This window comes from Pristis pectinata, chromosome 9 (genome assembly GCF_009764475.1).
Source record: "Pristis pectinata isolate sPriPec2 chromosome 9, sPriPec2.1.pri, whole genome shotgun sequence".
Taxonomy (NCBI): domain Eukaryota; kingdom Metazoa; phylum Chordata; class Chondrichthyes; order Rhinopristiformes; family Pristidae; genus Pristis; species Pristis pectinata.
This window is the reverse complement of record NC_067413.1, coordinates 51,728,234-51,752,978: the sequence shown is the minus strand read 5'-3', so window position 1 is coordinate 51,752,978 and position 24,745 is coordinate 51,728,234. Positions and strand designations below refer to the sequence as shown.

The following is a 24,745-nucleotide window of genomic DNA, read 5'->3' as shown; positions in this document are numbered from 1 at the left end:
GAATTCTTTAAAGTACACACACTAAATACTATCCTATAAAAAGTTATAGTGACAGCTTATGAGATGAAACATTACTTTAAATCATTGATTTTGTTCTTAATTCTTAGCCATCCCTTAAGTTCCTTCATCAAGCACAAGTGCTATTTGCAGTTCCAATTATTTTTGAAAGTTCTGAATAACTAAGAAGTTCTGACTATAAAAAAAGTTATTTCTTAGCATTTTCTGATTTAGAAAGGAAACGAATCGTTCTCTAAACGTCAATGTGAGAGAGCCTGAAGAGGACGGGACGACGGTGCTTGGCTCCGGAGGGGGAGGATGGGGATATCGCCTTCATCGCCGCCTCCTGTCTGTGCGGTGACGTAGAGCGTCTGCTGACCTTTTACCTCGCCGAGTCGAGTGGAGAGGGAGAGGCTATGGGGCCGAGTTAAGTGGAGGGATCCTGACTGTTGGCGGACCGGGGAGGGGGAGCGGAGGGACCGGCTGGTTTACCGTCGGCAGGTGACACTCCGAGGGGTGGGAGGAGGGGAAGGGGCCGGGCGCGGATCAGCCTGGCGGAGAGGAGCGGGCCGGAGGAGGCCAGGCGTTGTTATTTGTTCTCTGCACTGCGATTGATAATTAATCGGGGGCGGGGGAGGCCCGGCGCTTGCAGCCTTTGTGTGAGGTTGCTCTGGCCCCGGGCGGATGCCGAGGCGGAGGGGAGCCGCCGCCTGCTTCGCGGCTTGAAGTTGTGCCGCTCTCCTTCCACTTCCCCGATCTCGTCTCAGGCCGTGTCTCGTTCCCCTGACAGCCATCTACTATGGCCGTCTCCTGCTCCACCAGCTGTTGTTCCTCATTCTCCAGCGGCCAGAGAAACCCATGGTACTGTTGGACTCGGGTATCAGCCTTCATTGTTCTCGCCTTCACCAGTGAGTATTCAATTTCTAATCTGATCAAATCGCGTCTATAGAGAAAACAGTGTTTTTCTACCTCTGCCCCGAATTGGCAAACAGACACTTCGTGTATTTTGATTATTGTTAGCAATTATTAACTTCTCATTTGTTTTTTTTAAACGTGAGCCGCCTTTAACCCCCACAAAGAATACTCCAACATCTACACACGCCGAGGCGTTTAAAGTTTTTAAACGGGTATTATTTTAAGATTTGTAAACTTGTGTCTCGAGAAGAGACTAATCTACTGTGGCAGTAAATGGAAATTAGTTATTTTAATTGTGTTCTATCTCCATGCGTCTTAATTGCTACGCTCTGGATTGCGTTCAATGAGTTATTAGTTAACTTGGTTAAAGGCTTCACTGCTAGTCCTGCTGCAAAGCAGATGTGAGGTTATGTTTAAATCGTCTCAATTGACTTGTCTGCTTTTTTTAAAACTTGAGTCTTAGACTCCACTTGATATCTCCCTAGAGGCGACCTGACATCATGAGCATGTTACGTGGGCTGTTCTGAAACTGTATTGTATCATGTACTATGCTGTACTTAGTTACGTTGCCCCTTACCCTGTGCAGAACACATGAAAACAGTGAAGTGTTTTCTGTTTAATGTTTGTTCCTGTCAGACTTGCTTGGTTTTGTCTTTAACTGGTGGCCTCCCTTGTTTTGCCGTCTGTGAACTTCACATTATCCAAAGCTCTTAACTCACAACATCCTTTTCCTTTATTGCTCCTCTCGTGATGCTGAGCTATGTTTGTTTTTGTGTTCTTGAATGTTTTGATTGTTACAATTCTTTCTTGTCTTCAAATCCTTCTATGGATCAGTCCATCTGATTTTGCAATTTCCTTCAGCCAGACAATTCTGAGATATGCTCTATTTATTTACTGTCACATGTTTATCCCCAAATTTAATTGTTGACCTTTGGACAAGACTTCAGTTGCCAAGGCCTAAGCTGCCCTTTCTCCCCACTCAACTTGTCCTTTTAAAATGCTTTGATTAAGTGTTTCGCCACCTGCCCTAATGGATCAGATAATGCTGGTAGTTCTGATGAGAACCAATGGTGTTCAGTCATTTCACTGCAAGCAGGTCTCCAACTTAAATATGTTGTAAGTCTGGAGCATACTGAGTGACAAATGCTAGTGCATCTGCCTCTCTGCTCTTTCATTAGAGTTTGGTAGTAGAGCCAAAACTTGCTGGGATTTAATGCATGTTCCCAATACAATGGCTCGTCCTATCCTGGCATAGGATCAGAGAAGCCATTCATTTCAGTAGAAATTCTCAGTTGAGAGAATTGGGGAAGTGTTTAGATTTTAATTTTTTTTTATTGATAAATGTTTTAAAGTGTGAATTTCTTATTTTTCTACTTTTAGCTAATAATTTTTTTTTGAAAGTCAAAGACATTTAAAGTTGGTTGCTTTTTCTTTTTTAAAAAAACCCTTACCTTCATCTTCAGCTTTGCCTCCTGTGAAAGCTCAGCATTTTGGAATGGGGCCTCAGCACTTTGCTGCCTTAGATGTACTCATCATTGAAGCTTTGTTATATTTTGCCAGACCCTTCTTGAGATCAGTTCAACTTTCCTTCCACACTTAGGCCAATGAAATGCAGGGAAGTAGAATAAGACATTTCTGGGAATATAAAATAGGTCCTAACAAGTCAGAGAAATAGAGAACAGCAAATATGATGATTAGATTCTGAGAAGTGCAGTAATAGCACCACAGTGATGGTAGGGGATTTTGAAATCCACACGAACCTAAACTGAAACAATGGTGGAGTAAAGGGCAGTTAAAATTGCAGCATTTTTGATAGGCATTCAAGAGAAGTTTTATAACTATTATGTAGCAAGTTCAATGAGATGGTGTGGTATCTAACTTTGTTAGGCTATGAACCTGGACAAGCAGAAAGGATGATGGAGGGAGACTATTTTGGAAGTATCTTTATGGAAATGCACAATAAAATAAACAAAAGTTTGAGTATTAAGTTGGGCATGGCTTGTTTTACCACACTGAGAAATAATTTGTTAAAAGCAGGCTAGAAGCAGCTACTTGAGGGGAAATGAGTGACAGAGCAATGGAAGCATTCAGAGGAGCTGGTGATGGTTATGACCAAATATTTTCCAAAGAAAAGGCATGACCCCTACACCTACCATAATCTTCCTCTCCTTTTCTTAGTGGTCAATGGATGTTGAGGAACATACATAACAGAATAAGCTGAAAAAAGGGAAGTTTTTGACAAATATCAGGAGATCATAAGAAATACTAGCAAGAGTAGGCCAATCAGCCTGATATGCCTGCTGTAGCATTAGTAAGATCACAAGACCATGGTTGATCTTCTCCCAAGCACTTTCCTGCACTAACCCCATATCCTTTGATTTCCTTAATATCAGAAAGCCTAGAGCATAGAAGATGCATGGGTGAAATTAAAAAGGCAATCGGGAAGGCAAAGGGGTGCATAAAGATATTTGCATGTAAAATTAAGTAATACTCGTCTATGTATATTTAAAAAAAATAAGAAGAAAGACCTGATAAAAACCAAAATGGGAGCCTGTGTGTGGCAACAGAAGAGGTGTAGTTCAAAATGGATCTGTGTTTCTTTTTCATAGAGGGGCGACCAACACTGACGTTAAGAAAATCTGAACATATTAAGTGGTCTACCATCTTTAAAAGGAAAATAAATTTCAGTCCTGGATAAAATATATCCCAGGCTCTTAGAAGGAGTAAGCCTGCAAATAGTCCTCTGATTATTTTTCAATCCTCTTGCATTATTGGAGATCTGAAAGGAAGCTTGTATGGTACCGTTGTTTAAAAAGGGAGAATGGGATAGATTGGATAACTACAAGCAGATTTCAGTGGTTCTGGTGGTGGACAAATTACTAGAAAAATCTGATGGACAGCATCTGGAGAGGAAGAAGTTAATCAAGGAGAGACTGGGTTTGAAAGGAAAGATCATGCTGTACTAATTTGATTGCAGTTTTTTTTATGGAGGAGCTCAGAAGAAGGATTGATGTAGTCTATATAAATTGATGTCAATTTGTTCAGGAAGTTAGTCTCCCATGTTTCCAAAGGGAAAGTGCCAAATTGCTCTGGGAGGAAGTAAAGGGTTATAAGTTCTCAAGAGTTTTATTAATTATAAAACATTATGCAGTGTAGCTCTGCAGGGCTCAGCACTGGATCTTTTGTTTTTTGTGATTTATATTTTAATGACCTTGGTGACTTGCAGCTTGGTCTTCAAACATTTACCTGCCCAGGCACTGTCTGTATACTGCAACTCTGACTGAAGTTGGGGTTTTGGAGTGGGAGTGACATGGGTTGGATATCCACTTATTTTGTGATTAAGCTCCATTATGGTGGGAAGCTTGTTGGTGATGAAGGCATTGAGAAAAGTTTTGAAGCAATGACACATCCTTATTTCACACCAGTCTGAACTGAGATTGGATCTGTTGTACACCTTTAAGCTAAGATCACAGCTTGCAGTCCTCGACTGGCAGAGACATTTCTGAGGTCTAAAAAGGCAATGCAGGTTGGTTAAGGCAGTTAACAAGGTCCCTGATGATGAGTTTCCCCATGCTAGAGAGTCGGGAGACCCCTCTGTAGTTACTGCAATGAGAATTATCTCCTTTCATGAAGGTGAATGTGTTTACAGTTTCTGAAGACCTCAAGTAATATAGCACGGAAACAGGCCCTTTGGCCCAACTCAACCATGTCAACCAAGATACCCATCTGAGCTAGTCCCATTTGCCTGCATTTGGCCCATATCCCTTTCCTTTCCACGTACCTGTCCAGATGTCTTTTAAATGTTGTTATTGTACCTGCCTCAACCACTTCCTCTGGCAGCTCATTCCATATACAAACCACCCTCTTTGTGAAGAAGTTGCCCCTCTGGTCCCTTTTAAATCTGTACCCTTTCACTTTAAATTTATGCCTTCTAGTTTTTGATTCACTTTCCTTGGGGGAAATATGTGTGCATTCAGAGAAAAGCAGGCGGTCAAAGTTTCGGTTCAGGACTCTTCTTCAGGACTGAAGATGAGAAAAGGGGAAGCCCAGTACAGAGGAGGGCAAAGCAGAGCAGTGATAGGTGGACAAAAGAGAGGAGGTGGGGTGGGCACAGGGAGGTGATAGGTAGATGCAGGTAAGAGATCGTGATAGGCAGGTGCGAGGCAAGGGAGAACAGATCCACTGGGGGATGGGTTAAAAAATAAGAAGACAGAGCGGGGGGGGGGGGGGGAAGGGGCTAGGAAATGGAAGAAGAGAAGAAGCATGGGCGGGAGGGGGGAATTACCTAAAGTGGGAGAATTCAATGTTCATATAGTTAGGCTGCAAGGTTCCAAGATGGAAAATGAGGTGCTGTTACTCCAGTTTATGCTTGGAATTCTCCTAGCATTGGAAGAGGCAGAGGACTGATGTATCTGTGATTAGTGTGGGAGGGGGAGTTGAAGTGACTGGCAACGGGAAGATGCAGGTAGCGGTTACGGACAGAGCACAGGTGTTCTGTGAAACGGTCACCTAGTCTGCATTTGGCCTCACCAATGCAGAGGAGGCCACACTTAGAGCACCAAATGCAGTAGATGATATTCAGGGAGGTGCAGGTAAATCTGTCTCACCTGAAAGGACTGTTTGGGTCCCTGGATGGAGGTGGTGTAGGGGTAGGTGTTGCACCTCCCTACACCAGTGGAAAGTTCCTGGGGTGGGAGCGGGATGGGTGGAGGGGGGGGAGGAGTGAATGAGGGAGTCGCAGAGAGAGCGGTCCCTGTGAAAGGCAGAAAGGGATGTGGAGGGGAAGATATGCTTGGTGGTGGGGTCCCGTTGGAGATGGCGGAAGTGACAGAGAATGATGTGTTGGATACGTAGGCTGGTGGGATGAAATGTGAGGACAAAGGGGACCCTATCCCTCTTAGGTCTGGGAGGGGTGGGGATGAGAGCAGAGATATAGGTGCCAGTTCTCTCTGCTCTCCTATGTATTGGGCTTCCCCTTTTCCTATCTTCAGTCCTGAAGAAGTGTCCTGACCCAAAACATTGACCGCCTGCTTTTCTCCACGGATGCTGCCTGGCCTGCTGAGTTCTTCCAGCATCATTGTGTTTTTCATCTAGATTCCAGCATCTGCAGTCGTCTGTTTCTCTGTGTGTGCATTCACCCTATCTATGGCACTTGTGATTTTATACACTTCTAAATGGTCACCCCTCAGTTCCCTATGCTCCGAGAAGTGAAGTCCTAGCTTGTCCAGCCTCTCCCTATAACTCAGGCCCTTGAGTTCTGGCAATGTTCTCATAAATGTTTTTTGCATTCTTTCCAGCTGAATGATGTATTTCCTATAACACGGTAACCAAAACTGTACGCAGCATTCCAGGTGCGGCCTCACCAATGTCTTGTACAACTGCAGCATAACGTCCCAACCTGTATACTCAATGCCGTGACTGATGAAGGCCAGCGTGCCAAATGCCGCCTTCATCACCACCTTCTGTCTGTGATGCCACTTTGAGGGAACTATGTACTTGTACCTCGAGGTCCCTCTGTTCTACAACACTCCCCAGGGCCCTGCCATTCACTGTGAAAGTCCTACTCTCATTTGTCTTCCCAAAGTGCAACACCTTGCACTTATCTGAATTTTATCTGAATTCCATTGTCTGTCTTCCTATTCATAGACTTGGGAGATGAGGTTGTGAATTTGTAACTCAATTTTTTTTCTCTGCCATATTTTAGAACTTATGAAGGGATACTCTCATCTTCAAGATTTTGTTGTTTTTTCCATTAGCATGTGTTTTTTCTGACCACTTATCATCTGGGGATGGCTGCCCACAGAAATATGTCTCCATCTTATGTCAGCTGCTTGATGGCAAGCAAGCTGTGATGTTAGCCTAGATGGAACAGAGCCAGCCCCAGTCTTAGTGCAGTGTCGAGCAAAGCTGTCTCATTGCTTCAACACTCCTCAGTAGTAAATGTGGAGAAACGGTGGAATCTTGGACTGCATCCTTGCAGATCCCTGAAGATAGCAGAATTCAGGGATCTGTAAGATGCTTATCCATATTGGCTAGGGATGTGAGGCCACGCTAGAACTGTTTAATTGCTGATGTTTAAATGATTAACAGCAAGTGCCTCCTGGACACTGTGGTTCAAGTTCTCAAGCATTGCTCTGAAAGAAATGTTGCATGGGGATTGCTGCCATCATATCTTTGTTCAGTTTATAGGTGTAATGAAATCTTTTCATTTTGATAGTTACAATTTCAGTCAATAAGATGCACCATGCTCGTCAAATACACAAAATCAAAATAACAAAGGTATGGGCTGATATTTATGTGTGTGCACTGATTCAGCAAATTCCGTAGTGAAGCTGATATATGATTTGAAAACCACTTAATCCAATCTCAGTGGAGTACCTGTGGCACACTGTTCCTTAGTGAACTTGGTGATAAAGGTTGGCTTTAATTCTGCTTTTAAGGAGGTGCTCATGCTGGTGCTTTATTCATCATTCACGCTGGGACTTTATTCAGGCATACATGTGAATTGAAGCAAATCTACTTTACAATCTGCAGAAGATTGTTTGGCACCATAATGTTTAGCTGGTTTTTATTTGCTAAGGCTGGCTGCTACTTATTGTGAATGGTCTCTAATGTTCAGCAATTTCTGTCCAGTGATAGCCTCTTTTTTTTTCAGCCCATCTCATATCCACCTGCACTTTCACTCTTCTGTTTTTTTTTCACTATCACAGCACGTGACAGACAAAAATCCAAGAACTGTACTATAGGAAGAATGTGATTAAGTTAAGAGGGCGCAGAGAAGATTACAAGGATGTTGCTGCAGTTAGAAGGCTTGGGTTATAATCAGACACTGGATAGGCTGGGACTGTTTTCCTTGGAGCAAAGGAGGCTGAGAGGTGATGTTATAGAGGTTTATAGAATCAGGAGGGGCATAAGTAAGATGGATTTGTCACAACCTTCTTCCCAGGTTAGGGAAAGGTTTAGAGGGATAATAGGCCAAATGCAGGCAACTGGGACTAGCTCAAGAAAACACTTTGGTTGGCATGGATGAGTTGAGCCATTGGTCTTGTTTCCATGCTGTATTACTGTACCACCCTCTGCCTCCTACTACCAAGCCAGTTTATCACAACCTGAAATGTTGACTATCCACTCCCTTCTGCAGATGCACCCTGACTTGCTTGAGTTCCTCCAGCATCTTGTTTGTTTGTATTCAATTGGCTAGCTCACCCTGAATCCCATGTGTTCTAACCTTCCGGAGGAGCCTACCATGTGGGTCTTTGTCAAAGCCTTGCTAAAGTTCATGTAGGTGGCATCTACTACTGTCCTTTTCAATCTTCTTCGTCACCTCTTCCAACAAAAAACTCAAATTCCTGAGACATGATTTCCCAGCCAACAAAGCCATGCTGACTATCCCTAATCAGTCCTAGTTTTTCCAAATGCAAATAGATCCTGTGTCTCAGAATCTCTTCCAGTAACTTTTCCTACTGCTGATGGTAGGCTCATTAGCTTGTGGTTTCCTGGCTTGTCCTTGCTTAAATAAAGGCAAAACATTGACCATCCTTCTGTCATCTGGTATCTTGCCCATGGCTAACGAAGATGCAGAAGTCTCTGCCAGGGCTCCAGCAATTTCTTCCTTGCTTCCCACAATGTCCTAGGATACACCTGGTAAGGCCCCAGGGACTTATCCACTTTTATGAACTCAACATCATCATTACCTCCTCTTCTGTAATGTCAATAAGCTTCAGGATATCTCTTCTCTTCCCTGAACTAACTGGCTTCCATGTTCTACTCCATGGTAAATACAAACGAGAAGATTCATTTAAGATCTTGCCTGTTTCCTGTGGCTCCACACATAGACTACCACACTGATCCCTAAAGGGACCTACTCTCTCTCCCTAGCTACCCTTTCGCTCTTCCAGAATCTTTTAGGATTCTCCTTTATCTTTATCTTGTGTCCTCTTTTTGCCTTTCTGATTTCCACTTCAAGTGTATCCCTACGTCCCTTATGCTTTCCCCAGGGCCTGAGTTGATTCCAGCTGCCTTCAGATGACATACGCCTCCTCCTTTTTCCTGACCAGAACCTCAATATCCCTTGTCACCCAGGGTTCCCTAATCTTCCTAATCTTGCCTTTCAGTCTAGCGGGAACATGCTGGCCCTGAACTCTTCCTATCTCACTTTTAAAGGCTTCCCACTTTCCAGACATCCTTTTAACTTCTAACAGCCTCTCCCAATCAACTTTTGCAAGTTGCTTTTAAACATCATGAAAACTAGTCTTGCCCCAATTTAGGAATGATCTGCAAGTTGAAGTGTTATCTCTTTCATAACTATTTTTAAACCAATAATTATCGTCACTGGTCTCAAAGTACTGACACATCAGCCACTTGCCCAGCCTCATTTCCCAAGAGGAGGTCAAGTGTAGCCCCTACTGTAGTAGGGTCATCTACAGATTGTTTCAGAAAACTTTCCTGGACACTTAACAAAGTCTGCCCCACCTAACCCCCTAGCACTATGGCAGTCCTAATCGCCTACTATTATAACCCTATTATTCTTGCAGGTTACTCAACAAACTTTTAACATTATTAATCTAAATCTTACTTTGTAATTGTCCTAAATGTAGAGCAATTTCATTTAAATTTTTCTGAGTGAGCAATTGCTTCTGTGATAGAATTGAGGTGGACTGGCAGCAGGTAACATGCAGCTAGTAAAGATATTGATGGAATTACACCAGTTATTTGCCTCCTACCCTTCTGTAAGGGAAGAAGATTGTAGCTTTATGCATCCACCTTGAAGTTGAAAGTTGTACGCTGTTAGTAGCAGTTGATGTGGAGTACATCAAATTTATGATATTAAGTTGACGTCTGTTAGGAATTATGAATCATAGCAAATCTTCATGCTAATTCAGCACATGAGCAAATGCTGAAATATCACCCATGGTCAGGTTCAAATCTTTGTTTTGGGAGGGAAAGGATGAGGGCATTTTCTGCTTTTAAGCAAATGAATGAATTAAGGATTATCACTTTTTTTAAAGAAGGCCTTGGTGATGCTTGCATTCTCTGTGTTGCTCATAACCATGTTTGGTATTAAGTACAGTGTATATATGGTGTTGCTTCTGAAGGGTACGCTTAGCATTCATTTCTTGAGATCCCACACATAGGGAGGACCTCAAAAAAAAACCATTGAGGTGCTGGAGGAACTCAGCAGGTCAAGCAGCATCCGTGGAGAAAAGCAGACTGAAGAAGGGTCCTGACTTGAAAAGTTGACCACCTGCTTTTCTCCACGGATGCTGCCTGACCTCCTGAGTTCATCCAGCACCTTGTTTTTTTCATCTAGATTCCAGTTTCTGCAGTCCTTTATTTCTGCAGTGCCTCAATTAGTAGCTTTCCCATATTAGTCTTGCATGACTATTTTGTAACACGCAAACTATATATCACAAAAAGGCACATTTTGTTCAAAGTACACGTGTGCCAAATGTGAATGTGTTCCAAATATTGCAATAGTCTTTGTAGTGACCTTCCCAGTGGTTGTAGTAATAAGATTACAATGCAATTGCAATTCCATTTATATTTTTTTGTGCATCTTGCCCAAGGCAGAAAATATTTTATGTGCTCGTATGATATTTTAATTTTTTTCTGGGTGTTAGTTTGAGTGAATGGATCTTTTAAAATTTCTTTGAACCCTTGACACTTTTTAAAATATTGCCACTCCCACATTATGATTTTTTTTTATCTGGGGTCATCAGTTCTGTCAAAACATGAGATCATTTCGACCACATGCCCTTTTATGTTTCTTCTATTATAGGAAATGCCCTATTTTGTTAAACTCGAAACAGTATTTTGTGCAGTTTGTTAATTCAGCAAAAGTAAATGTGGCTGGTAACTTAATTAGTAAGGATCACAGTTGTTCTTTCCCTGCTTTAAGGGTAGTTATGAGACTTCTGCTATTCCTTATTTGCTGCAAAATGTTTCATTACAACTCTTCAGGAAAATGTTGTTCTTTCTTGGATTGTGATCTATTAGCAAATTAAGTAGGCAGTTCTTTTAGAACTGTGCAAAATTATTTCTTTACCAAAAGCAAATAAAATCTATTTGCCACAGTTATTAGGCTGAATTTATTAAATATTTTATTTTTATTTTAGGAAGCACTGTTCTAGGAGAAAAGTATGGTTTGGCAAATGCGCAGGTTCCGGATACCTCAACTGGTATGTTTGCATTCTTTCTAATATAACAATTCTACCTGGGGGGAAAGGTGTAATTTGGCAGGGTGATCTTCTAGTTTGATCTTGTGGTTGAAGGATGTCATGTTCCATATTATTCAGACCTATTTCAAAGTAAGATCTTTTATATTGGTTATAATAAAGACAAATGACTGGGGTGAAAGAAAATTAAGAGCTAATGTAGAACTTGGTACTCGGATATTATTTTTGGTATTGGAGTAAATTAAGGGCAGATGTATTACACTTTAATTGTTATAATAGTTTATTGGATTAGTGTGTAACTGACACAAGTGTGTTGGTCAATCAACATAATATTTTAAGTCCCTGGTTCTATTAAATGATGAAAATGTATTGGTCTTCTATACAAGTTTCTTTGCTTAAATATTCCACTTGCATTGTTGCAATTTATGCGTATGAGGAGCAATCTAAAATAGAATAATGATTACAACTTGTGATTTGTATGACATTGAGGCATGTGGTATCAGTAAATTCATTTAAATATGCTTCCCTGAAATACTATTTTTCCTAATGCGTGGGAGGATAACTTTCAGTGTAATGCCGCCTTAATTCTGTCTTCTTTTATGTCCTAAATAGAGTGACTAAATAGTGCAGCTAAAAATTCACAGTACAATAAAATTCTGGTAATCCAGCATTCAATTGTTTGGAAATCCAGATGGTTCAGCATCTGGCTCACTGATTGGCCAGAGCCGGTGATCTGGAGTGCTTGTAAATTTCCCACTCCTTTTTACCTCGCACGATAACTTACCACAATGTAATAAGTGTTTTTGGCTACTGATAGGAGTAACATCCAGTAGTCTGGAAAATCTGCTGGTCTATCAGTAACAAAATCCTAAATGTGTCAGATTATCAGAGTTTTATTGTAAATGCACCACTTGGTGGCTTTATTCTGTTGTGGTAACCTAGTTTACATCATTATAGTACATAGAAGTTATTGATGCACTGGTCTAAAGTTGAATACCAATTACACAATATGTTTGTTTACTGTAGCAGTAATTGTAAAGTTTTTATCCTTTCAAAGTCTCTTGTTGCCAACACGATGGGACCATCCAACACTGTTCGGCTTGAAGGTTATTTGAGAGCAAAGTTCTTGTGAAAACTTGTATAATTAAAATTTAAAAGCAAATACACAAGATTTAATTCAGGAATTGTGTCTACTGTTAGCCATAGGAACAAAGAAGACATAATATCATATACCGGTACCACTCATATAATTTGACCTGGAAACGTTTCCAGGATATTGTGTAGCCCTGCTGTTTATGGGCCTGTATTTCAAGTTCATTTAGCAGCCTGACAGCTTAAGGCTTGACAGAACCCAGAGGAAAATGGATGAATGTGTTGGGGGAAAAATAAGCATATGACAATTGTTTGTGGTATTCTTCCAGTCTTCCCCTATTAAAAATGTGATGCTGTTCATGTCTGTACCTCTTCCTCTACCTATACTTTACTTTCCAAGCTTATCTTAACCCCAAGAGAATCTTTTCCCATTCCCTTCACCCATGAAATACTTAACCAGTTAAAATATCAAATCACACCAAACGTACCATCGCTGTCACCATTGTACACTCCTTTTGGATTTCCTGAAACCATCTTTAAGGTTATGCACCATTGTCTTACAACTTCTAGCCTATTGTCCAGCTTGAAAAGTCAGTAGTTGATTGGTTATACCTTTTCCTATTCAGTTTTAGTCAGGCCATTGCTTGCAGTGGATTACAACATCATTATAGGAGCAGTAGTCCAATTAGCCTGTCATGACAGTTCTGACATGAAACACCCATATCCCTTGATTCTATCAATCTCTGACTTAAATACACTTGGCAACTGTGCCTCAGAGCACTCTTCTGGAGAGAATTCCAAAGGTTCACTCCCCTCTGAATGAAGAAATTTCTCATCTATCGTGAATAACCAGCCTCTTATTTTGAGACCGTGACCACTGGTGCTTCCTCTGGCTAATGCCAGAGGAAGCACCATCTTTCACCTACCCTGTCAAGCCCTGTAAGAATTTTGTATGTTTCAATGTTATTGCCTCTCATTCTCCTAAACTCCAAAGATCAAAGGCCCAGTCTGCTTAATCTTTTTGCGGGCAAAATGTTCAGCATGGATTTCATGGGCTGAAAGGCCTGTTTCTCTGCTATACTACTCTGACTCTAATTAGTGTCGGATCCGGTTATTTTCGAATCCGCAGATTCTTTCAGGAGTCTGGGAATGAGTTGAAAACAACTTGCTGCTTCACAAAGTTTTATTGGAAAGTTTAAAACAAAGAAACAGTCACAGAGCACATGGCACTAGCTTTACTACCAGGAGATGAGCTGAGACAAAAGATGCCCTCAGGCCAGGGGGGAGGAGAGCAAGAGAGAGATTAACAAAAAACGACACCTTTTATACCTGAGGTAAGAGGTACTTTTTAGCTAACAATAGTCCAATCAGGAAACCTATTAGATGCTTGTGGCCAAACCAACTAATGAAAAAAACACATTCACCTGATGGATGAACCAATAAGCTAGTAAACGGCCATTCCTTGTGCAGCCACTTGAGGTGTATTAAACACTATACACGTTAAAAAACTAATTAAAACAGTCGAATCCAACATTAGCCATCGTAGGATTTGTTCTATGGAGATGTATCCTTCCTTGGGTAGGGAGACCTAGACCTGTACAATATTCCAGATGTGATCTCACCAGGGTTCCATATAATTGGAGCAAAGCATCCATACTCTTGTACTCAGATCCTCTTGCAACAGAGGTCATCATATTGTTTGATTTCCTAATTGTTTATTACACTTGCATATTAACTTAGTGTTCTTGTACAAGGATGTCTCTCTGAATGTTAACACTTTTTACTCCCTTGCCATTTAAACAAAATCTTGTCCCATTTTTTCCATAGCCATTCACTTAACACTGTTTTAATCCTTCTGAAGCCTCTCTGTACCCTTCCTGTAGCCCCTTTACTGCCATCTAGCTTTGCACCATCAGCAAACCTGGATATATTCCTCTTAATCCACTCATTCAGATCATTGGCATAGTTTGTGAACAGTGGAGACTGCTCTAGCCACTGATCTCTGTGACTCCCAACCCAACTGGTCACATCTCGCTACCTGAGAGTGACCCATTTATTTTATTTCAACTGTTTTCTATCTGTTAACCAATCCCCGATCCATGCCAGAATAATAACCCCAACACATGCACCAACACACAACTTTGCTTAATAATTTTTTACTCAGCACCTTATTGAAAGATTTCTTGTAAGTCCAAACACCAAATCGAGGTTCACCCTTTTGCTGCCAGTTACAACCTTTATTTAAAAAAAGTTAACAGATTTGTTAACCATGACTTCCCTTTCATAAATCCTTAGACTCTGCCCAATCCTATTAGTATTCTCTAAATGTTCTGTCACTAATTTATTAACACATTCCAAGATTTTATCTTCTCCTTGTATTAGGTTACCTAATTCCTGTTTTCTCTCTCCCTCACTTAAATAGTGGGGTTAAATTTACTATCTTCTAGTTTATGGGAATTGTTCTAGAATCTATGGAATGATGTTCCCCAACCCTGCATCTGCACTTGGTAGCTCTCAGAAGTAAATCTTCACTGGCTGGAATCATCGTGTGCAAAAGGGGAGTTTAGATGTAGTTATTGGCGACAAATCACTTCAGCCCAGGATGGAGTTGCAAAACTTTTTTAGGGCTGTCTCCTAGACCTATCCATATTGCACAGATACATTGAAGTCCTTGCCTCTATTGGATGTTATTGCACCGATACATTGAAGTCCTTGCCTCTATTGGATGTTCATGGGTGTTTTCACAAATATTCAATTCCATTAGCCACTCCGCAGGCACAAGCAGCATGATTTGGACATGAACCATAATGAGACGTGTAACATTTATGCCACAAGTTCCAAGTAACAGCCATCTCTGAAAAGAGAGTAAACGCCTTTCCTTGGCAGCCATTATTATTGCTATTACTGAATCCCACCCACACCAAAACTCTGTGGTGGCAGGGTCGGGGTGGAGTGGGATGCGGGTCTAGGTAGGGTACATGCAAGGGAGGAACAAAGGCAAGGTGACTTGCTTCCTGACACCCTGAAGCCTTTACAGGAATGGTGGACTGTAGAATTCTTTTGAATTACCATCCAGCTTGGACATTGACATCAGCCACCAGCTTGGGCCTGGACACATCTTTCATTGGCACAAACTGTAGTTTCAAAGATTTCTTTTTAAAGAGCTGTTGCAGGTATAATGAGCTGTAAGCTTTTTTTTCAAATTATCAATCCTGCCCCAGCTTCTCTCCCCAGATCTACAAAAACCTAAAAGTTCCCAGGGTGGTCAGGGAAGTAGCATATCCAGGTTCCTGATTGGGGATTGGAAATGTTTGCCCTCTGTGTGTAAACAGTTAGCCTCTATTGCATCTAAGTTTAACAGTCAGATTTTGGGAACAATTAATAGGCAGATGCTGCTCATTATTTTGCTTATCCCTTTTCTTTTTTTATGCAACATCGGCCATCCAAATATGGATGCACTCTGTCATCCACAGTTGCTTAATGGATGTTTGTGAACATGAATAAACATGTATTGCATCACATGTCACTGCATGTCTCTGTCCTGTTATTCTGGGTTTGAAATAAGAGTTGCGTGCATTGTGGCTCTTGATGCTGCATGTTTGACTGAATTTGATACCACCACTCTTTGTATTTACGTTGTTGATACCTGACCTAGAGGAACAAAGATTAGTAGGTCCATGAGAATGCTGCCAGCTGTAAGTTCCCCTTCAAGTCGTATATGATCCTGATTTGAAAACATTGTTACTGGGTCTAAATCCTGGAACTTCCTCTGCAATGTGCTATAGAAATACCTTCACCGAATAAATGGGATACTTCAAGAAGAGCTAATCGTAATTACGACAAGGCAAAAAAAAATGCTGGTGCTGTCAGTGATGCCCACAACTTGTAGAATGATTTCATTTTCATTTACTTCCTTTTGCTATCAAGTGATTTGACTGACATAGAGTCTTGGAACAGATGAAATTCCTTCTAGCTGTACATTAGGCCAACTTAGTCCAAGCTCTCTCGTCATCAAATACAAATATAATGCCACTTGGACTATTGTCTGGTGCTGAAGTAAACTCTTTGCAACTTCATGATTTAATTCTGCCAAGTCAAATTTCCACTTCTTTGTACTCCATTATATTGTTCCTGTCTTCCACCTCTACAACTTTGCTGCCCTCTGCTACCTCTTCAACACTATTTGCAACTGAAGTCCTCACCTGTGCCTTCAGACACAATCAATCTGTCTCAAGTTCTACAATTTTCAACTCATCAAAAATGAATGTCTTTCATATATTAAACTAAGCTGCAATCACTTTCTGTACATATTCCTCAATATTCTACATCACTTGTTCACAGTGCCTCAAAGTTTAAATTCTTTGTGCTTCTGCAAAACTTCCATGTCATTCACTCTGCATTTTCACCTGGTTGTTCTTGTCAGTGTAGGAGAGTCTCTGCATTTATAAACTCTGGTCTGTTCTGCATCCCACAGCTGGTTCTCACGCGCTCTCTCGCGCTCGCGCTCTCCCCCCATATTCCACTTTGTCTACATTCAAAGTGTCAGTCATAAGCTCCCTTCGTGGTAATTATCATTGTCACATGTATTGAGAAACAGTGGGGAAAAACTTTGGCATGTCATCCATGCAGATTATTCCAAACGTAAGTACATTAAGGTAGTACAAAGGGGAAAACAGTAACAGAATGCAGAATAGTGTTACAGTTGCAGCGAAAGTGCAGTGTAGGTAGATAAATAAGCTGCAAAGGCCATGATCAGGTAGATTGTGAGGAGTTTATCTTTATCGTGCAAAGGGTCTGTTCAAGAATCTTGTAACAGCAGGATAGAAGCTGTCCTTGAGCCTGCTGGTGCTTGTTTTCAAGCTTTTGTTTCTTCTGCCTGATGGAATGGGGGGGTGGAGGAGGGGAGGGCCAAGAGAGAGTGACTGGGACCAGGGTGGGAGGTGTCTTTGATGATGTTGGTTGCTTTTCTGAGGCAGTGGGAAATGTAGTTAGAGTCAACGGAGTGGAGGCTAGGCTGTGATAGACTGGACTGTATTCACAACTCTCTGCAGTTTGTTGTGGTCTTGGGCAGAGCAGTTGCCGTACCAAGCCACAATGCATCTGGATAAGATGCTTTCTGTGGTCCATCTATAAAAATTTGGTGAGGGCAAATGGGGACATGTTAAATTCCCTTAACCTTCTGAGGAAGTAGGTAGCTGGTGTGCTTTCTTAGCCATTGCATCTATGTGGTTGGACCAGGACAGACTATTGGTGATATTTACATCAGGAACTTGAAGCTCTCAACCATCTCCACCTGAGCACCATTGATACATATGGGGGCATGTATTCCATTCCTGCTTCCTGAAGTCAATGACCAGTTCTTTTGTTTTGCTGACATTGAGGAAAAGGTTGTGGTCTTGACACCATATCACTAGGCTCTCCATCTCCTTCGTGCACTCTGTCTCATCATTGTTTGAGATCTGGCCCACTATGGTGGTGCCATCTGTGAATTTTTAGATGGAGTTAGAGCAGAATCTGGCCACACAGTGGTGAATGTATAGGGAGTAAAGTAAGGGGCTGAGGATGAAGCCTTGTGGGGCACCGATGTTGAGGATAATCATGGCAGAAGTGTTGCTGCCTATTTTTACCGATTGCAGCCTGTTGGTCAGGAAGTCAAGTATCCAGTTGCAGAGAGAGGTGCTGAGTCCTGGGTCTAGGAGTTTGGAGATGAGTTTGTTTGGAATTATGGTATTGAAGGCAAACCTATAATCAATAAATAGGTAGGATTCTTTGACAAGATGTTCCAGAGATGAGTGTATGGCCAGGGAGATGACATCTGCCATGGATCTGTTTTGGCGGTAGGCAAATTGCAGTGGGTTGAGGTTGCCTGGGAGGCTGGAGTTGATGTGTGCCTTGACCAGCCCCTCGAAGCATTTCAAGATGGTGGAGGTCTGAGCCACTGGGCGGTAGTCATTAAGGCACATACTAGAGATGATAGTGGTATTCTTAAAGCAGATGGGAACCTCAGATTGGAGTAGGAAGAGGTTAAAGATGTCTGCGAATACTCCCACCAGCTAATCTGTGCAGGGTCCGAGGACACGGCCAGGGACTCCATCTGGGCCAGACACCTTCCACAGGTTCACTCTCTCAGGAAGGCTGATCTGATGTCTGCAACAGTGACTGTGGGTACAGGTGTGTAAGAGGCTGTCGGGACGGGTGGTGGCATTTCATTGCCCTTCTCTTCAAAGCATGCATAGAATGCATTGAGCTCATCAGGGAGGGATGCGTTGTTGTGGGCGATGCTGCCTGACTTCACTTTGTAACCCATTCTTTTTCTTTATCTTACAGTATGTGTCTCTTTACATCTGTGCTGTTGTAAAATTGGGAGTTCTTCCCCTCTTAAATGGGCATTTATTTGTTCTGAGCCAGAAAAAAAAAGGCAGATAAAGCAGGGGAGGGGGAAAGGGTAGATACAGAGACTGATAGGTGGACCGAAATAAGGGAGGGATAATGGGCAGATGGAAACTGGTGCAGGAGGGGATAGGAAAGGTGAACCAAGAGAGAAGAAAGCCAGGTAGATGGGTATGTGGGTGAATTTTATTTTCTGTCTAATTTTTTTTCATCTATTGCCTACCAACCTCTGTCTCAACCTTCCCCTCATCTGGTTCCACTTCTATGTACTGGTGATCTTCCCTCTACACTCTCAGACCCAGTACAAGGACTCAACCTGAAACATTGATTATCCCTTTGCTTCCACAGATGCTGATTTCTTCCAGAAGTTTGCTTTTTGTTTCAGATTCCAATATCTGCAGTCTCTTGTGTATCTATCTTAATATTACAATTGCATTTTAATTTGGGCAATATTGTTGGTCTTAGCCAGATTAATTATCTAACTTATCTTTTTCTTAGCTTGTGGTGATGCACCAGAACAGCTCAGGGCGCCAAGTGGAATAATCACAAGTCCAGGTTGGCCTTTTAACTATCCAGCTAGTATTAACTGCAGTTGGTATATCCAAGGCAATCGAGAGGAAATCGTCACCATCAGGTAAACTTAATCAATTTGGGATTTGTATGTGACTACTTGGCATGTAATAGCCAGCATAAATTCGGGACCTGGTATTTTGTAGTGTCATTTGGAAGTTTAGCTTGATAAAAATAAAAAGGTGGTGATAGATGCCATTGATACGTATACACTGTATGCTGAGAGATTAAACTCACTGGAAGCACTTCGAATTATGTGCTTGTCTTGTGTCAGTACTTGCCATCATTGCTGCAATTATCGCAACAGTCTGGACAAAATACTCCAATGTGGACACACCTACAGCGGCATGCAAAAGTTTGGGCACTCCTGGTCAAAATTTCTGTTACTGTGAATAGTTAAGTGAGTAGAAGATGAGCTGATCTCCAAAAGTCATAAAGTTAAAGATGAAACATTCTTTTCAACATTTTAAGCAAGATCAGTGTATTATTTTTGTTCTCTACAATTTTAGAGTGAAAAAGGGAAAGCAGCACTATGCAAAAGTTTGGGCACCCCGAGAGATTTGAGCTCTCAGATAACTTTTACCAAGGTCTCAAACCTTCATTAGCCTGTTAGGGCTATGGCTTGTTCACAGTCATCGTTAGGAAAGGCCAGGTGATGTAAATTTCAAAGCTTTATAAATACCCTGACTCCTCAAACCTTGTCCCAACAATCAGCAGCCATGGGCTCCTTTAAGCAGCTGCCTAGCACTTTGAAAATTAAAATAAATGATGCCCACAAAGCAGGAGAAGGCTGTAAGAAGATAGCAAAACGTTTTCAGGTAGCCGTTTCCTCAGTTCGTAATGTAATTAAGAAATGGCAGTTAACGGGGACAGTGGAGGTCAAGTTGAGGTCTGGAAGACCAAGAAAACTTTCCGAGAGAACTGCTTGTAGGATTGCTAGAAAGGCAAATCAAAACCCCTGTTTGACTGCAAAAGACCTTCAGGAAGATTTAGCAGACTCTGGAGTGGTGGTGCGCTGTTCTACTGTGCAGCGACACCTGCACAAATATGACCTTCATGGAAGAGTCATCAGAAGAAAACCTTTCTTGCGTCCTCACCACAAAATTCAGCATCAGAAGTTTGCAAAGGAACATCTAAACAAGTCCTGTGGACTGATGAAGTTAAAATAGAACTTTTTGGCCGCAATGAGCAAAGGTATGTTTGGAGGAAAAAGGGTGCAGAATTTTATGAAAAGAACACCTCTCCAACTGTTAAGTACGGGGGTGGATTGATAATGCTTTGGGCTTGTGTTGCAGCCAGTGGCACGGGGAACATTTCACTGGTAGAGGGAAGAATGAATTCTATTAAATACCAGCAAGTTCTGGAAGCAAACATCACACCGTCTGTAACAAAAAAAAAGCTGAAGATGAAAAGAGGATGGCTTCTACAACAGGATAACGATCCTAAACAACCTCAAAATCCACAATGGACTACCTCAAGAGGCACAAGCTGAAGGTTTTGCCATGGCCATCACAGTCCCCTGACCTAAATATCATTGAAAATCTGTGGATAAACCTCAAAAGAGCAGTGCATGCAAGATAGCCCAAGAATCCCATAGAACTAGAAGCCTTTTGCAAGGAAGAATGGGCAAAAATCCCCCAAACAAGAATTGAAAGACTCTTAGCTGGCTACAGAAAGTGTTTACAAGCTGTGATACTTGCCAAAGGGAGTGTTACTAAGTACTGACCATGCAGGGTGCCCAAACTTTCACTTTGGGCCCTTTTTCTTTTTTTATTTTGAAACTGTAAAAGATGGAAATAAAAAAAAGTAATCTTGCTTAAAATATTAAAGAAATGTGTCATCTTTAACTTTATGCCTTTTGGAAATCAGGTCACCTTTGACTCACTCAGCTATTCACAGTAACGGAAATTTTGACCAGGGGTGCCCAAACTTTTGCATGCCACTGTATGCTTGTTCAATTTTAACACTGTCATATTTTGCAGTCATGCCTTTGAGCTTCTTCCTTGGTTATTTGACTGATTCTGTCAGTTTTCTGAGATATTACTCTAGGCAGGACAGCACAGTGGTGCAGCTCCAGTAATCTGGGTTCAATTCTAATCTCCATTTCTGCCTGTATGGAATTTGCATGTTCTCCCTGTGACCATATTAGTTTCTTGGTGCTCTGGTTTCCTCCCACATCCCAAAGACATGGGTTAGGTTAATTGGCCATTGTATATTGCTTCTTGTGTAAGTGGGTGGGAAAGTTTGAGGGGAGTTGAATCTGGGGAGAATAAAATGGGATTAGTGTAGGTTGGTTTCTGGAAGGTCGGTACAAACTCAGTGAGCCAAAGGGCCTGCTTCCATGTTATTTGACTCTGTCTTGCTTTGCTTATGGTATGTTCCCAAGCAATCCCATTCATGTTTCTTTTATGTAATCCCAGCACTACATATGGTTGAACTAAAGCTGCCAATCTTCTGTTCTCAAATAATACATTTCCAAAATTGACTGAGTTTGAATGCTGATTTTTGTCATTTGCTGCTGATCTCATTATATATCTCTCTTTTAATCAATTTACCTCTGAGTCTTTTGCAGAATTGAGGAGCAGAATTCTCTAGCGCTTTTATTTGGCCATATGAAGTTATTGATACTTTTGATATCTTGTTAACCATTCAGATGTGCATTTCCCACGTACTGCAGACAAGCTAAACCATTTATAGTCACTGTTTAGGCCCCAGAGAAAAGCTCATTATTAAAGGATGTCAAAGCCTTGGAGTGACTCTAGAAGCAATTTACAGCAGTGGTATCAAGGAAAAGGGACTGGTTACGTGGAGAGACAATAAGCTGGAGTTGTTCTTGGAGCAGGGACAATTAAGTGGAGATCTAATCGGTGCATTCAAAAATGATTTTTGATATTGTAACTTGGTAGAGACCATTTTCTTTTGCAGATGGGTTAGTAACAGGTAGGCAAGTAATTAGCAAAAGAATCAGGTGCGTTGAGGAAAAGTTTACCTTGTAATTTGAAACACACTGCACAAAAGTGCTGGAAGCAAAGTTAGCAGTAACTTCCCATGGGAAATTTAGTAAAAATTTACTTAAAAGTGAAACAAAATTGAAGGACCGGGGGGTGGAGTAGAGTTGGACTAATTAGAAAGCTTTTTCAAAGAGCTGGTGCAGTGTAATGGACTGAATACCTCTTTCTTCAGCTATAAGTTTCTATAATTCTTTGAAGCTGTTGTGATTAGAACTGGGAAACTTGCTTTTTTTTATTTTTCCTAATGATTTAACCTGTTGATATTGACACTGGTTATCAACATCTGGACTACCATTTTGCTAATGATCTCATGCAAACTAATAATTGAATATGGGACCTTGTCAGTCTCTATTGCTCAGACTTGCACTTAATATCAGGAGGACTCCTTGCTTTATGATATAAGTAATGAGTAGCAGCATACAAATAATTTTTTATTTTTTTATTCCATGAAAATTGTACTATTTATGTTGACAGTGATCACTAATTTGTTCTGAGTTGTTACTCAGACAAGCTGAACAAGTTTTTTTTATTGTGGTGGTGAATATTTTTGGTTTCTAGGAAATGGAGTATGTGTTTGTAAAGTGTAACTTCTACTGCAGTAAAGATGCATAGATGCTTTCATTTAGAAACAGTTATGCTTTCAATACAGTATGAGCTCATGGGTGGTGTAAGATTTCGTTTTTGAATTTCACAACATGCATTTGTTTCCTGAAGATGATTTATTCAGATCAAATGACTTGCATGCTGTAACAGTGTTCTTTGCAAATGGCATTTTAAATATGCAGAAATAAATGGTGGATATCCTTCATTTCTTTATTGTTGAATAACAGCTTCGAATTTCCATGAGACTGATCACACAAAAATTGAAGACACAGGAGTGGTGAAGTGATACAGGAAAATGAAAATCTTGTCTCTTCAGCTTTTGATTCTGTATATGGTTTTTACCACAATTTAGGTTGCCTGAAACTGAATAAAGAGAGTAGAGTTTTTTTTTGCTCTGCACATGTTGATAACCAATTTGTCCTACAGTGTTTGTACTACATTTAAAAAAAAAATTTAATCTGATTGTGAATTTATAACAAACATTAATTAATTAACATTAAAGCAGTTGAGCAAAGCTGGAGCTGCACGATTGGGTAGTTTTTCTTCTGTTTTCACTCACATTTTTTCCCTCAAACTCGAGGGTTGGTGCGGTGGGCTGGGAGAATCATTGCTCTTAATTTGAGTATGGAATCTCAGAACGGACTCAAACCAACAAAAAAAAATTGTCAAGAAGAAAGAATTGGAGGCAGGTGAGTATCAAGATGATGAATTTTATCTTTACAAGGAGCACCACGTTGTACACTTCTTTGGACCTCAAAGCAATGGTAAGACACATTTGGGTCAAGTCCAGTAAAGATTTCAAGGAAGGAGAATACAGCAAGTGGAAAAGATAATCTTTAAAATAGTTAATTTGCTGCGTATGATAATCTTGGTTAATATAGGAATGTCTCTCTTGCTGATTGTTTTCTTGCCTGTAAGCAAAGTAGATGTGTTTGAGCTTTGCTTCTGATTGTCATGCATGTGGGCACATGCTCATAGTTGTGGTTTGATTCATGCAGATGTATTGCATCTAGTGGAAATGGGATTTTCCTGTCAGACCATCAATCAGCTTCTGAATCTTTGCGTTGTGTCTCAAGGGATGAGAATAATATAACAACAAATTATATAAGGGAGACCTAATGGATGTGCTTTTATGGGAGTTTCCAAAGGCCTTTGAAGTATCCTATGAGGTTATTAAATAAAGTTAGTGCAGGTAGGATTGAACATAATAAAAACATGTGGATTAACGATTTTTTAAAAGCTAGTAGGAATAAACACGTCATTTTCTGGCAGAAATGAGTGATGGGACCCAAGTTGTTCATAATGAAAAACACTATGACACTGGAGGAACTCAGCAGGCCAGGCAGCATCCGTGGAGAAAAGCAGGCGGTGAACGTTTCAGGTCAGAACCCTTCTTCAAGACTTAAGATAGGAAAAGGAGAAGCCCAATATTGATGCTTCCTGGCCTGCTGAGTTCCTCCAGCATCATAGTGTTTCTCAGCTAGATTCCAGCATCTGCAGTCCTTTGCTTCTCAAACTGTTCATAATCTTAGTAATTATTTGAGTGAGGGATCGGGTGTAATACATCCAACTTTGATGGTAGAAAGCTGGATGGGAGTAGGAGTTATAGGGAACATGCCAGGAGGCTTCCATGGAATATAGACAAACTAAATGATTGTGTGAAGACTTGACAAATGGAATATTATTTAGAAAAATGTGAAATACTGTGTTATAATATAAAGTATAGAAAGACAGCATATTTTTAAATGGTAAGAGATAAAAAATGTTGGTGTTCAGAGAAACTTCTTTGTCCTTGTATATGAATCACTGAAACTTAAGCTGTGGTGACAGTAAGCAATTAGAAAGGCAAACGGTATGTTGACCTTCATTAAAAGAGAATTTGATTGCAAAGGTAAAGACACTTTGCTGTAATTATATAGGGCCCTGCTGAGATTGCTCCAGGAATATTGCATACAGGTCTGGTCCCCTTGCCTGGAAAAAGATATGCTTACA

General features: G+C 41.0%; 1 protein-coding gene across 2 annotated transcripts in view; it reads left to right on the top strand.

The window, feature by feature from the left end:
* The first annotated feature begins 403 nt into the window (after positions 1–403).
* Positions 404–24,745, top strand: part of lrp12 (low density lipoprotein receptor-related protein 12) — a 43,467-nt gene continuing 19,125 nt past the window's right edge. The window contains exons 1-3 of one of the 2 annotated variants that reach the window (XM_052023979.1): positions 404–905; positions 11,028–11,090; positions 19,068–19,203. In XM_052023979.1, coding sequence (XP_051879939.1) covers positions 797–905; positions 11,028–11,090; positions 19,068–19,203 — 308 coding nt within the window. In that variant the 5' untranslated portion in view covers positions 404–796. The remainder of the gene's footprint in view (positions 906–11,027; positions 11,091–19,067; positions 19,204–24,745) is intronic. The other variant, XM_052023980.1, reaches the window with a different exon arrangement.